At 40.4% G+C, this 15997-nt stretch overlaps 2 protein-coding genes across 2 annotated transcripts; one reads left to right on the top strand and one right to left on the bottom strand.

Annotated features, from left to right (window-relative positions):
* Window positions 1-4729: 4729 nt before the first annotated feature.
* Window positions 4730-6329, bottom strand: LOC128262218 (uncharacterized). The gene has a single exon (XM_052996344.1). The coding sequence runs from the start codon at window positions 6211-6213 to the stop codon at window positions 5599-5601; it is 615 nt and encodes a 204-aa protein (XP_052852304.1). The 5' UTR covers window positions 6214-6329; the 3' UTR covers window positions 4730-5598.
* Window positions 6330-6596: 267 nt separating this feature from the next.
* LOC128262221 (uncharacterized) lies at window positions 6597-7051 on the top strand. The gene has a single exon (XM_052996348.1). It carries the CDS (start codon window positions 6648-6650, stop codon window positions 6996-6998), a length of 351 nt encoding a protein of 116 aa, XP_052852308.1. The 5' UTR covers window positions 6597-6647; the 3' UTR covers window positions 6999-7051.
* The last annotated feature ends 8946 nt before the right edge of the window (window positions 7052-15997 follow it).

The following is a 15997-nucleotide window of genomic DNA, read 5'->3' as shown; positions in this document are numbered from 1 at the left end:
GACCATGTCATGTGCCTTCTTCTTGCCCACTTCACACAGCTGCAACTGCAATTGCAACTGCAGTAACTGCAGCTCTTGATGTTGCTGCGGTGCCTGGCTGTTGTTGCTGCTGTGCTGTGCTCTGCTGTTGCTGTTGCACGAAATCGATCAAATCAAAAATGACTTTGTGAAGTGACTAACTGCCTAACTGCCAGCTGCCGTTGCTAGTTGCTGTTGCAAGTTGCTGATGCTGCTGCTGCTGCTGCTGTTGCGGCTGCTGCTGCTCTTGCTGTCTAACAGTAGCTTGGCTGCTTTGATTTTTTGGCGCAAGTCCAAGTCCAAGTCCATGGACATACAACACTTCAAAATGAAAGCACATTCCCTTGTAGAAATTTTACCGTTACAGGTACAGCGCACCCCATGCACATCAGGTCGTTTGTCCGCTGTCCATTTGTCCACTGCTTTTCCCCACTGCCATCGCCATCATCATCATGCTGATGATCGGCCAACACTTGGCAGCTTTATGGCTCAGATATTTGCAAATCTCCAGGTTCCGCAGCATCTTGAGCTGAGTGGAGCTGTGCTGAGCTGAGCTGAGCTGTGTTATTGTTATTGTAGCTGTTCTCCTCTTGTTATTCTAGCTGATGATCTGCCATCATCTTCTGGACGAGAGGAAGCCACGAAGGCCGAGATCTCTTCAGCCGCGTGCCACGCTCGTTGGTTATTTATTTGAGTCAATGAGTTCACAACTATTTTTCTATTTTTCTATTTTTCCTTAATGGCTTTTTCTTTCCACCCGCCCCATCAGGCCCCTGAATTTTCCTCTTTTTTTCCCCTTTTTTTCGTGGAAGGAAGCGCCTTGTTGTCTTCGCTTGATTGATGGTTTGATAATATGAAGTCGGTTGAGCTGTATTTTGGCCTCTTGCGGAGCAAAGGATTGTTATGATGGTCAGTGCTGCAAATGAGTTCAATTGAAGATTATCTCTTATTAATTAGCGTGGCGGGGGAATGTGGGTCAGCGCTGGAATTCGATGGGTTGATTGGAGCATCCTTTGTGCAGTGATTGGGATTGGGTGGTGAAATGTGCAGGTGATTGACGTTGGAATGTTGGATCTTAGAGTTGGAGTGAGTGTTTGATATAGATTAAGCAAATAAGTAAAAAAGTGGCCTAATTAATCAATAGGTATTTAGTTTATTGTATGAGAAAACTTGAGGCTGCTTAAATATAGATGTTGCTTAGATATTTCTCCTTCAATGTAACTCCAAGTATATGATATAAGTATTGGAAGTTTAAAGTTAAAACATATAAAGTTATCACTTATGGTATGCCATTTATGTTCGTATATATAGACAAATCTATATTGTTTATGATTAGCAATAGTAATAACTACCATTGAAATAAAGAAATATACAAAAAACCAAATAAAACTATTCTCAGAAATGGCTTCATATAAGCGAACATCTTAATGCCCAATCTACAATAATAAAATTCTTTAAAATAAATTCACGTTTTCTCACATTCGATTTAAAGGAATGCTGTATAAACAAATTTATCCACCACACCTTGAACAAATACTCCAAGTTGATCTTCTCATAGTTAAGTAATTAATTGCCGTGTTATTGGATCGATGATCGCCATGCTTCGAACCTTGTCAACACAAATCATGTTCTATGGAGTGAAGAATTTCCTGATTTACTTACTTTGCCCCGGGAATCGGTACACCAATTGACAGCCAAGCAGGTACATAAATACCAACATATTTATAAACACCGCATAGCTCCGATTGGGAGCTATATAGGAAATTAGCATGAGTCCAGTCGATTCCCATAAGTCAGGCACGATGCCATGGAGATTATGCATAATTAAAATGTTCATATACAATAATTAGCCATTAGCAAATACAATTGCAAAGTGCCGCTGTTAAATGACTAAATAAACGTTTAGTTTATGGCTTATACCTTTTAACTAAACGAGACAACAGCAGTGAAGCCAAATAAACAATTTGATAAATTTATGCGAACTGCGACGAAAATAAAAGCGGAGAAATAATAAAAGCGAAAATAGAGCTGCGAAATGAGCCAACCAAAAGCAAAACATTTAGGAGAGCTTTAACACCTCGGCGCCCCCACCGCCGTCCCCTTTTCGCCCCGTTAACCCTTCAACGGCAGCTGCTGCACATAATTGGCCCGCAACGGAACAAAACAACAACATGGAGCGATCGTAAACATTTATTTTTCATATAGTTGTTGGTTGGGTGCCGTTGTGCAGGTGTGTATGCCAGTGTGTGAGCGATAGTGTGTGTCAGTGTGTGTGTGGAAGACCCGCCCGCCTTTGGACCGCCGATGTTGTTGTTGTTGCTGCCGCTGGCGAGTTTTTGTTTAAACGTTTTCAAATCGCACAGCGAATGAAAATGAAAGAAAAAATGAAACACATCGAAAGTGAGCATATAACGAAGCGCTGCCCGGCGATGTTGTCGACGTATCAGAGCGCTCGTAATGCCCCGATCCGATCCCCCAGTACGTATACGTACTCGTACTGCCCCCCGTCCGATCCCCTATCCACTATTTCCGAGAGACTTTGCATGGCCGGTCGACCGGCCGACGACCATCGCATGGCATCGGGCCATGGAATGGTCATCGGAATCGTACACAGCGGGAAATATATCTGGAAAAACTTAGCTATGTCCGAAAAGTTCTTATATTTGTGTAGACAGTATATTATTATCAAATTTGGATAGTCTACAATCTTGACCCTAGAGTCTAGACAGTATTTTAAAATACAAAAATAGTACCACTTAATTATAAATTAATGTAGGAATATTTTATTTTCCTTCCAACTATTTTTATTAAATTAATACGGTTAGGAAACAAATTGGCTGTTTAAAACTTAAATTATAAATGATTTTTTTTCGTGCACAGAGCTCGACGCTATATGCGCTGGTGACCACCATCGTTGTCGGTTCCACATTGCAGCACTGGGCTTTTAATGTGGAGAGTGTGCCCCACCAGAGGAGATTCAGTTGGGTGGCTATCGGCGAGGAATGCGGAATGGAGGCGACGAGACGAGCCATAACGAACATGGCTATCTATACAGCGCCCAACACTTTTAACTTTAATGGAAACTCAAGAAAACATGCTGGCAATGCAATTTCGGTTTATTTGGGACAATTTAATGTATTCATGATTATGCAAAAGCTTTTCATTCATAAAATTTTTAACTTTTGCTTATAAAGAATTTTATATTTGAGAAATGCGGTTTAAAATATAGTATTGGTTTTAAGGGTACTTACTACTTACTTAGATGGTTGCCTGTAAAAATTACAATTATTTTTATTAATTAATTATATTTAATTAACAGCTGCCGAACATTCATAAAAATAACTAGATGAAGTTGTCCTGGTTTGGTTTATCAAGTTTCTCTTTAACATAAAAATTCTATATTTATTCGATTAGCCATTCCACACATTATGAAAGAGTATTCATTCTATTCTCTGGCAAAACCATTCCTCGTACGTATTATTCTATTCTTCTTGTTAAACACGAGCTATCTGTTTCTGCAGATCTGTGGCACTCTTTATGTACACAAAAACACTATGAATACACACACACTCAGCGCACAACAACGAGAATTCCACAATTGGCTCATTTATGAATCGTTTGCTGCGTATCCAGAGACCTTCCCCTGTTTTCCAGATACAAATACAGAAACAGATACATTCGGATCTACGGATACAGATACAAAGGCGAATTGTGGCCGTTGTTTGTCGTCGTGTTGTCGTCGTTCGTTTCTAATTATACGATAGGAGCGCTATGAGCCATGAAACGTGCGGGGTCTGACCTTCTCGCAGAGCCTGCCTTCGAGTATATTGTATATATTGTATATTGTATCTGGGCCTGGGCTTGTATCTGTATCTGAGCCTCCGAATGGAGTTTGGCTGCCTTATACTCGCAGGCGATTATTAAATTTTCAGCGTTTGCCCGGCAAAAGGCTTCTGTGGTAGCAGTTGTTATTAACTCGGCCGCCTTTGCTTCTTACATATTAAATTATTTGGGGGCCAGGCCTTTGATTTCTTGGGCGGGCCACAGCCCAATTCAATGGCCAACCTATTGGCCTTAATACCTGATGACCAAGCCAAGACCATATGTCTTTGTTAGAACTCGCTTAAGGTTTATATTAAAAAGAGAAAACCTTTCACTAACAGCATTAATTTAATAGTCTATTCATTTAGATTTTGTAATCAGAAATATGTTCAAATATTTTATATTTTTAGTCTAATATTTGTGTGGCTTGTACAAGTACATAAATAATTTCTTATTTATTAATTATTATAGGGCATTTGTCATAAATATTTCTTTATATATTGTATATATCTTGTTTATTTAGTTATTTTTGTATTACACCTATCACCTTTACCTTTCTATGCCTATTCAGATAATTTCACAATTTACCTCTGACAATTTTTCATTCAATTGCTTTCCCATCGATCCATCTTTACCCATGTCACCATTTGCCGTTCCCCCACAAGCCTCCGCTGAAGATTAACCCAAGTGCGCGACAAAAAAAACGAAATCTGATATATTTGTCTAACATCTTCGGCATTAAGCTCACCCCCAGACCAAACCCCCCCCCCCCTCCAAACAAAAAAAAACGCGAGATTTCCGCATTAGAAACGATTTTTTAATTATTATTTTCAGACGCCTACACGCAAAACCGAAACTTGATGGCTTCGAGTGGATGCTCTGCTCAAATGTCAGGCTTATTAATACAACAGTCCCAACAGATCTCTCGACTCAAGTGCCGGGGATTTGTGGCTGGGGTTCGAGATGCGAGATTCGAGATTTGAGATCGAGTTGAGGACGCTGTGCATCTCTATGTGGGAGTGCGGGCTCCATTGATGACACGTCATTTGCTGGCATAGACATCTTCGTCAAATGTGTTAAGTTGCGCTAAGAGGGAAAACAGGTCTTCCAGTTCAACGGCCATAGTGTCAGTAAAATGTCATGGAAAGCCACTTAGCTGGGAGTTTTCTTTTCGTTTTTATTTTTCCGATTATTCTGAATTGGATTCACAGCCACAGCCTCCCCACATCCGTTAACAAAAAAAAAATATATATGTGAAACCGAAATCAAAGAAGTTGCGATCAAACATTTGTCAATTTTTCTGCCCGGAGGTTGGTATTTGGCTTTGGTGCGATTGGTTCTTGCTCGCGGGCAATGCTCAATTACGGTTTTGATTTAAATCAGTCTACTGACCCCAAAAGTTCAGCTACGGAAATTGCAAATTTAATAATTGACTAGCTCAGAAAACTGTAAAACCCAAACCAGGGGGCTTATTAATGCGATAACCTTGGCTGATTTAATTTCTGCCGTCTGTTCGCCGGGCCTGTGATTATCCAGCAGCAAGATACAAGACGAAAAAAAACAAGAGAACCAGCGACTTCCATAACAACAAAAGGAAAATCAAAACTTGCACAATTTCGACACTAAACGACGATGTCTGGGCCACTCTTCGAGTGCCTCCGAGCTGCCAGTTAGTCGCATATTTAATTAAGAGATTGAGTAGCGCAAATAGTGTTGAACAATGGCCAGCACGAGTCGCCTCTACACTGCGAGAAATTTCTAGCTGGAATCATCGGCGGGCAATGTGGGCTTAGTGGCGGTATAAACGACATCATCGCCGGACGTTGTGGTTTCATCATAACTTTGGATTGGCGTTATGGTTTCAGAGGTGGTCTCAGCACTGCCAAAGTTACTGTTATTTTTGGTATAGAAATCGGCATACTCTCCAAGTGATTCATTTGGGTCATCGTCTCCTTTAAGGGGCACCTCTACGAACTCGAACTCGTCAAAGCAACTCTCGTCCAGATCACCCAAGAACTTGGCGCCCTTGGGAGCATTTTCTCTTTGATGAAAGGGTTCGCTGCTCGGATTGTAGCTAAATTCGTAGGCGGAGAAGATGATACGACGATGGAAGGGTTCCGGAATGCAGCACCTCAATATCCAGTCCTTGATTTTGTTTATATTCTCCCGCTGACCTTCCATCACCCCAAAAGCTCGTTTTCCATCAAGGGTGTTTATTATATAACCGGCTATCTTCAAGCGTTGACAGCGATGGACTATTCGACTCTGAAAATTATTCGCCGGCATTATGTTGTACAACTTAAACTCGGTCTTCACCACAATATCCGAATAGAACATCCAATCATGGGGAATAATATAGTTTTCACTGTTCATTATAATGTTAATTAACACTAATAAAATATATGCAAAAGTACGAAAATATTGAAATAGTTAAATTTATTAATTTTGGCTAGTCGTTTCAGTTTTATGTGGCTTGGTTCTGGGTTTAATTGTTTGTAAAATTTGTATAAAATGAAGGGTAATGCAAAGAATGAATAATATAAATAATTATATCATATCATATCATATCATATCAAAGGTGTTCACATAAAAAGTATACAAAAGTTATGTAAATAAAAAATAATATTAAGTATTGTCATAATAATAAAGAAGTTTTATTTCCTTATTAGGTAGAGTATTTATAATAAACTTATGAACAACAATGATTTTTAAAATAGTCACTTTTGCATTATATTTTATTCTTTTGAAATAACCGAGTATCTCAGTAACTAGTTTTCTTAACTCTACAAAATAAAATCACATAAAAAATGTCTTTGGAACTGGTGCCCTGTACTGAACCGAAGAAGATCTACCTAATAACCTATGAGATGAGTGTGCCTGACGATTCAGACGAGGCCCTGCTCTCAATTGTGGCACACAAAGCCACCGAATTGATGGTGTGTGGCTACATCGCGTATACGCACTGTGGCCGCAAGGTGGGCGGCGAACTGGAGGGCAGTGAGGCCGGGCTACAACTGATGATCGAGTGGCTCCTGGCCAAGAGCCAAGGCAACGAACTGGGGGACGGGGACAAGATCAAAAGCCAGATGACGGAGCCACGATTCTCAGAGTGGAAGCTGCAATCAGGGGCGAAATACGATGATTTTTTCTGCTGTTGAGTGCTGTCAAGAGGAGTTGAGGAGTTGATTAAAAATCGCAAATTGCATTGGCCCCAGAATATTGTTTCGAGTGCATTTTCATCTCATAAACCATAACAATCAGTGTCGGCTGCTGCTGCTGCTGCTGCTGTTGATGCAGTTCGTTGGGCCATTGAACAATAGCCCGGCTGACTCGAAGCTGACTTTTCAAAGTCAAAAACGCGATTGTATCATCAGTATTTTTCGGGGCGCGCTCTCTGCCTCTGATATTTTTTCTTTTAGTTTCGTTTTTAGATTTTTTCCGCTCGGCACTCGCAGATAAAGTTGAGGAGGCCGAGTTGCGGCGAAAAACAATCGAATCAATTCATTTTTCTAGGGCGTACTGTGCCACTTGAACGTTGAACTGCAGACGCCCCAATGCTGACTACCGCTGAGGTTTCGCTTTTGGTTTTCCATCTCCTCCGGAGTTGGCCATTGTCTTCGAAGACGGCAGCTCGGTCTTGATCGTGCCCCGGCACCAGTCATTTTAATTTTTCAAGATTTTCTGAGCGCTGTGCTTCTGCGCATTTCGCAATCTGAACTCTATAAATCTCTCGTGCCGGTGTGTTAGATTTATGGGTTATGGGCCAAATGGGAGCGGGCCAAGCCAAATGTTCTATGGCCCCCGAAAGTACATAAAAAACGGCCGCCCCAAAAATCCGCTATCCGCGATACGGGCGATTCAATTAGATCTAAACGCTGTCAACATCCAGGCACTAATAACCCACAACAGTTCGGGAGAGGGGATGCAAAAAAAAAAAAAAAAACGAAATACAAAAAAAAAAATAGAAATAAAACCAAGAGTGTCGTCTGGCCTGTGTCTGTGGCATAATGTTGCATAATATTTTATGCATGCAGAGCTGGCAGATTGCAACATGCTGCCATGTTGCAGCTCCGGCTTCGACGCCGGCTCCGCTGATGATGATGATGATGCATAGCCCCAAGAATCGCTGAGACAGCCTTAGCCAAGCGCTGTGGCGCCCCTCCCTGAAAATCTGGAAATCTGGATATCTGGCAATCTGAAAATCCTGAAAACCTTTGCAGACATCCAGCTGTGTGTGCCCCGCGCTCAAAGTGTGTCGAATATTCAAGTGAAAATTTCGCCCCAGCCCCAAAGACCCGCTGCGATCTATCGCAGAGTCCTCCAGAGTGCGGCGCTTCGATGACGTTGAGCTTGGATTTGAATTTGGATGTGGCCATGTGTTGGTGTTTCTCAGCCCATGCATGCATGCCACATGTATCTACACAGCGATAAAAACCAAGGCCTAATTGGCATATCAATATGAATATTTGAGGTTAATAAATAACTTTTGAGAACCTTATATTTAAAGTGTGATAATTAAAGGAATAGAATACTTTGATTTACCTGTACTTACATTTAAATCTTTAGTCCTTGCCGCAATGTGTAATATTAAATACTGTTTTTAAAAGTACAATCTTGATTTCATAAATTTAACAAACACAATGTGACAAAGAAGAACGTTAAAATATGTATTATTTTGTTGCATTTTTTATGCCTTTTCAACATTATAATATTTAATATTGACTAAAAAATAAAATATATATAAGTATCATTTTGTTGCAGCTTATAGCTTACGTATATTATAATTTCTAATTTTGACCACAACATTTAATATGAAATTCTGACTTGGAAGGTTTAATCCTGATCTCAAAAATATGTTGAACAAATGACGATGTATGTCAAAGCTAAATTATTATTTTTTTAATAATAGCACTTAAAAAATAACATGCGAATGCAATAAATTTGTGATCAGTTTTATGTGTTCTATTTTCTCTGCATGTGCATCTCTCGGGAATGGAATATCGCCACGTTTCTGAGGCTCCATAGGTGGGTAGCTCAGAGTCTTGGTCTCCGGTGTTTTTCGCTGGGTCTTGGTCTGGTATTTGATTAGACGGCAAAAGGCGACGGCGGCAAACTTGATCGCGTTGCTGCTGTTGTTGTTTCCATTTTTTTTTGCTTTTGCTGTTGTTTTTGCTGTTGGCCGATGTTGTTGCTCTGGCTCTTTAAGTCGAACAATTACATTTTAAGCGTAGCACAACCTTGGATACCGTTATATTTTTGCAGTTGGTTGGGCGTGTGTTTAGCGAATTACCCAACAGTCATTTGCAGCTGAATTAATGGCTTAGGTGATGGCTAGAAATTGGGGCTAGAAGAAAACTTCAATAAAATTCTTTTAAAAAATCAATAAAATTGGTTTTCTACAAATAGTACGTATAATTTCATCAAAGGAAATAAATAAAACTTTAGTTGAAAGTAAAATAACTCAGTTAGCAGAAATAAGCAGAATCAGAAAATATTTTTAGATGCTTATAAATCAGTTTAAAACTAATAAAAATTGAATTATTTAATATTTTTATATATATAGAAATTCATACCCTTTATATGTCAATTTATAGATCTGTAATTTTTGTGATACTTCCATTTAAGTAAGAAAAGTAATATCGTTTGAGTCTGCTTCAAAACAAATAAAACACATAAAAAACTGATTTTAAAACCATTTTTGACGAATATCCTTAAAATCTTCCATAAATAAATAAAATTATTTTCAAATTAAACAACACCTAATCGCTGGTAGCCAACCTAAAATACTCTTCTTCAACCTTATTTCTGCCAACTTAGTCCATTTCCTCCTCAAAGACTCCCAAATAGGGAGGCCCGAAAAAGCCTTTGCTCCCGCAAAATGTTGATTTGGTTATGGGCCGCAGACACCGCACCGCTGGGCTAAACACGACTCGGCAATCTGCAAACGTCGCAGCGTTCGACAGTCGACAGTCGCCCCGATCGGCCAGTCAGTCTCCGAATCTTTGCTGAAATCCAGGCCCAGGTTCAGAGCAAAAGAGCCAAGACCGAAGACCGGAGACCGGAGACCGAGGAGACTATAGACTGAAGACCAGACCTGGCCAAAAGCGAGTCGACCACACCCGCACACTTCATTATTTTTATGTCGCCTGTGGTGGTACGATTTAAACGACAAACGCGGCAGCCGGCGAGCAGACGTTGGCGAATGGATCGCAAGTCTTTGGAGCCAGACGTTGGAGACCGTGGCACGACATCCACCGAGAACTCCCCTTGCTCGCTAGAGCCTGGCCAAAAGACAGAAATAAACCCACAAAAAAATAGGCACAAAAAGAGCCAAAAGCAAGCCAAGAAATTAGACGCATTCGACGTTTTGGAACGAGCGACAAGTCAAAGTAGCAAAAGACCAGGCACAAGCTAAGAGCTCCCTATCCCTCTTTCTCATCCCCATCCTCCTCCCACCATCTCTTTCTGTTTTGGCTATGGCCATCTCTTTCTGCATCTCCGGGCACGTTGCTCCTTTTTGGAGCCAGGGCACATCTCATGTTGATGTTACAATTGCTGCTCCGTTCATTGGATTTTTGGTTTTTTTCTTAATTTTTTTGCGATTGTGCGCCAGTTCAAATGTGCCTAGTGGGTTTGGAAATTTGTAGCGCCCAAAAAAGCAACAACAGCAATAGTCAGTACAACGGCAACAACAATTACCCACAATTACAACAATACCGAATCAGCAACAACCACAATAACGCTGGCAAAAGAAAACTTCGTTAGTGGCCAGAAAGCGATTCAATGTGGTGCCTCAAAGATCCACTAAGAAAAATAGGTTATAGGGTGAATTAATATGGATATTAATTAGGGAAAACCCTTATTCTAACTTATCAATAGTTTTGATTAAGTGCCTTTCTTATATTTAATTGCACTTATGATAAGTTAAAATTAAAATAAATTTATTCTTACCGTTTTATGCAACGAACATTCTTTGCATTTATTTTTGAACGATAATATTTGTAAACCATTTATTTCTAAAAATGCAAGTATTTTTCATAATTATACTTCTTTTGTTTTGGCCATTTAATTTTTCCCGGTGTACAATCTTCGCTTCAAGCTTGAGCGTCAGCCAGAGTTCCTAAAGGTTCCAACTTGAGGGAGTTAGTGCGCGGGGAGCCGGTGTAATTTATCTTGATGTTTAAATCAATAATAACGCCGTCAGTGTGCGTTTTCTTTTAGCGACTTTTGATCGCTTCACCAGCCAAAACTGCCTGGCTGCCAAAATACAAAACAAAAAAACCAAAGCCGGCAAAAGTCAGTCAGGGAGTCACAGAGTCAGTCAGTCAGTCACTCCATCGATATTTTAATAGATGTTGCTGCCGCGCGATTATTGTTATTATTACTGTGGGGAATTTCAATATGCGGCCGCCGTTTGCGCAGATTATTAAGGCACGAACAGGAAAATTACGTCGATGACGACGAAGCGACATGGAGTGTTTTCATAATTATTGCCATAGGCTTTTGATCTGGTTTCGTTCTGGCCACAATCGAGTGTGTGAGTGTTGTTGGCATGCCGCCTCAGTAGGCCGCGTTTTGGAGACACGACGGTTCTGGTGTGGCGTCTACGCCTATTCGTCTGCTGATCTTTACGAGCTTTGCTTCAGATTTTCCTATTTTTCTTCTATTTATTTTGTTTTTTTTTTTTTTTTTTCGTCCATTGTTCAGTCAGTTTGGCTGAAGAGCTGCGACTGCCTGAGGTTTCTGTATTTAGTTGTGGGCCGAATTGTTTCGTAATTGTAAAATATGTTGTTATGCTTTAACTTGTTGTTGCTGCCGCTGCAATGCGATGCGATGCGACAAATGTGTGTACAGTTAGCCGAGGGCTGAGTGGCATCTGCGCAAAATGCGGGGGCGGCGTAGTGGAGGAGGCGTGGTACATGCACTGGGAATTTTCACTTCTATTTGATCTGGGAAGAGCAATGTTCCGATTGTGCCGAGGAATTTTACATCGTTTGGATGAGTAAAGACTGGAAAAGATTCGTTGTAAGACCTTAATTTTTGCTAAACTGATTTGGCTGGGCTCGTTTAAGTTTACTCGAGATCCTTAAGGGGGTTAATAATAAAAAGATATTTAATTATCAACTCATCCATAATATTAATTATCATGGAAAGCAAATTAAACTCTTTTGGTTCCAAAGTTTTTATCAAATTATAGTGAGTTCTTCGAATGTAGTTTTTACAGTTTGGAAAATAAAAATTGTTTGTTAAATATCAATTATTAATTTATTTTCATTTTGGGACTCTTTTAATTCTATATTTTATATGATTTGATGATCTATATGATCTATTCCCGTAGATAATTTGCATCCTGTTGCCCTATTCATCAAAATCGATTCTTTGCCAATCTCCATAGCCGGCGGTGCCACTGTGCGTATGCGCGTTGTCCGAGTTGATTCGTTGCGCATACGCCTCGCATGCCACACGACAGTCATCTCGGCTCGGATTACCGAGCTGTAAAAACACCGAAAAAAAAGAGCAAACGATGCAATGCAACGCACACAGATGCACTCGCTCACACACCCGCAGAGGCACTCACACCGACACTGGCACGTTTTAGTGCCCATTAACGAGCAATTGCAATTTAAACTGGATCGCTCAGTTAGCAATTTGGAGCGTTGCTTTTATGCAACACACAGCATCGCAGTTGCAGCCTCTCCTGGCTGCACCCCCTCCCCTACCCCTCCTCCCTCTTTAACCCCCCTACCCCACAGCTGGCATTTTGTGGTATTTTGGACAAATGTAGATTTTTCCTGCAGTTGGGGTTGAGTGGCCTGTGAGTCCGGCAAGCATCGCATCGCATTTTTTCGACTTTAGTTTTAGTTTGACTTGCACTATTTGCACAGGGAAAAAATATCACCAAATTGGTAACCAATTAGGTTTTTTTATAGATGGAATTGGAAATTGATGGAGGAAATTAAAGCTGAGTGAGGTTCATTATAAAATTCGAATTAGGCTTGATCTGATATACTTTTTCATTCCTCATAGTCATTTGACACTCTGGTTCAGCAGCTAAAGTAATTAATTTTTACTTTAATGAAGTTTTTTGCGTTACGACTTGGAACATACAATTTTTAAAGCATAAACTTAAACGAAAGTTTTATGTGTTATATGAACATAATTTAAGGGCTTTGATCATTCAGTTTTTGCTAAAAAATCTTTATTTAATCTTGTAGACATGAAAATACCATTAAATGCTCTGGGATTATCAATTTTTTTGATGGGAAAACACTAAATTAATTTATAAAATCTTTTACAACATCTATAAAATATGTGACCATTTAATCCATATTATAACCATTTGTTATAATACCCACAGGTAGTCACTGGCCACTATATACGCACCAATATCATATATCATAGCATATATTCTGTATTTGAGTTACAATGATCGCAATTGTTTTGATCATCCATTTATTTTCCTTAAGTGTCTGGCTGCCTTCATTTTTTGTTGCATTTTTTGTAGCCGGACCATTGGGCCGCTGAAGCTGCCGCCCCGAAAGCAAACGCCACGTACGTGCAACTGCAACTGCGGTGGTGGTGCGATTGAGGTGCGATGGTGGTGGCGGTGGCTCACAATGCATTTCATCAGCAGCCGGAGCAGCTGCCCGCCTGCCCGGTCCACTGCCAATGTGCCTGGTGGCTGGCTGTGCTGTGGTGTGGTGGCCCGTTGCCTTACCAAGGCTTAGACACACTCTTGATTTTGCGCAGCCGCCGCGTTTTTTCTTTAACTATGCTGCCTCCTAGATTATACGTTACGTTTCTTTGCGTTTGCCTGGACCAGACTCAGATATAGATACGTCTGCGAATGCACTGGAAAATAAGTTATCTGCAGTTCTTAAGGATATCGCTCAATTTTAACGTAATAAAGAGGAACGACTCAAATTAAGGGATACGAAATAGGTGGGTAAATATTTAATTAAAGTTTTTAAGCAATTTATTATTAAGGTCTTCGGCATAAAAACAAGTTTTAGGAATCTATTAAACTGAGGTATATATAATCCAAGATAACATTTGCTTTAAACATTTATTCGAATTCAGAACTTTCTGTTTCTCAATACTGTTACGTTCGGGATCGCAAAAACCTATATTTAGGAAAACCTTAGTTACGCAATAGAATAAGGTTATGGAATGATTTCCCTTCACAAATGACTCACAGCTTATTTAGTTCTTTCCTATTCCATATCAAATTATTGGATTAAATATTAAAGCCACAGACTGTTGAAAGCTTGCCAATTAAATAGGCAAACTTTTACCAAATCTTTTAAGAAGCAATACGATTAGAACGACCAATACCACGCCTTATTGGTATTCTTAGAAAAATGTATGAATTTGAATTTGGTTTAACTGCCTTTTTCCCCTGTGTATGAGTGTTTAGTATTTCTGTTGGCGGCTAATAGCGAAATGTTGGCTATATGGCCCTGCTTCGTTAGATATAGATAGCATTCGATATTGGCCCGGTGCCGGCTGCAGTTGCAGTTGCAGTTTGCAGGCTGCTGGCAGCCCCTCCTCCCGCGGAAACCACCCCTCCCTGCCTCTCTTCCTACTCCTCCTGCGTCTCCTCCGAAGTCTGGCATGCCTTCCTTGAGAGATAATCAGGCAGCAGCCTCAGTTTCAGACTTGCGATTCAGTTGCTCCAAGCTGGCCGGATGGCAGTTGTTGCTGCTGCTGCGGCTGCTGCGCCTAATGCAAAAATTCGATCAGCTGCATTTTGCAAATCTCGACCCATATTTTTGCTATATATAAAGTTAGCTGGCGTTGTTGTTGTTGGTGTTGCTTTTGTTGTTGTTGCCGCCGCGGCTTAAACTGGTTTTGATTTGCATACACGTTGGACGCAGGAGTGCGCGATGAGTGTGCTTAGTCATATTGGGCGGCCATTAGAATGCACCAAAAAAAATGCTGAAAAATCAGCAAAAAACCGAGCAAACTTCAGCCGAAGTCGGCGCAACAGTTGCAACAAAATAGCAGTAAAAGAATATCCATTGGACCCACCTAAACTAGTTTTATATATCGTTGATTTAGAGCAGCAGAGCTAGCCACATTCGTTTCGCGTTGATGTTGCTGCCTCAGTAGATGTTGCTGTTGTTTCTGTTGCCGTGTTGCATGTTGCAATCGATTGCGAAACGAAATGTGCGACCCACTGCGACTAATCTTCATAGAGCCTGGGCAGGCTCAAAATCTTAACTCTGTTCGCGACTCTTTGTTTTCCCTTGTTCGTAATTAAGCATACGTCGTGTGGCACATGCGCCAGTTGCCCAGTTGACCAGTTGCCAGTTGCCTGGGATGCCAACCCCACCCTCCGGCACTCGTATCCAGCGGATACTTTCACAATCCGCCGCTGCAGTTGGTCAGCTTCAGCTTCAGCCTCAGCCCAGCTTCAGATCCGAACCAACGAGCTGCCGCCATTGTCGACAACTTAAAATTGTAACACACAAATTCTAAGGTGTGTCAAGACGGCCATTTAGATTGTGAACAAGAATTATCTGCCAGCCGAGAGTCCGACAGGGAAGGCCAAGAATTTGTCGGCTAATAGAGAACGGTGTGTGCTGGCACTTAATGATGCCAACTTGTGTCGCCCCGGCAAATAAATCAATAAAAGCACACCAAAACCAAGTCAAATCCACCAGCGGACAAGAGCAAAAAACGCGGCCAGCGTGCAAAGGCATCTGATGAAAACGTGCAAGCGATTTTTACACCCTTGCCGGTGGAAAATCGAAGGAGAGGCTGAGCCTGACTGGAAGCCCAAGCCGAACAGGGAAATACCCTGATACCCCAAAGATTGCAACACAAATAACAGAAAAGATTGAAAAACATAAAGTCATTTGTAACTATTTTCTTTTCAATTTTTTAAGATCATATATCCTTCAAAATATATTATAGTTTTATTAGATTATGATTTTCAACAAGTAACATTCACTAATCATTAAATTGAACAAATTAGTTTAACTTATTTTAATGGCTTATGACTTAATGGCCTGGTAATTTATTTTTATTAATTTATGGCATATTGGTTAATAACTTTGAAAATACAAATAACACAGAAGATTAATTAACATAAACTAATTTTTATCGTTTTTTCTTTTGAATTTGTTAAGCTTATATGTATCCCTGAAAATAC

This window comes from Drosophila gunungcola, unplaced genomic scaffold (assembly GCF_025200985.1).
Source record: "Drosophila gunungcola strain Sukarami unplaced genomic scaffold, Dgunungcola_SK_2 000001F, whole genome shotgun sequence".
In the NCBI taxonomy this organism is placed as follows: Eukaryota; Metazoa; Arthropoda; class Insecta; order Diptera; family Drosophilidae; genus Drosophila; species Drosophila gunungcola.
This window is presented reverse-complemented; position numbering and strand designations above follow the sequence as displayed.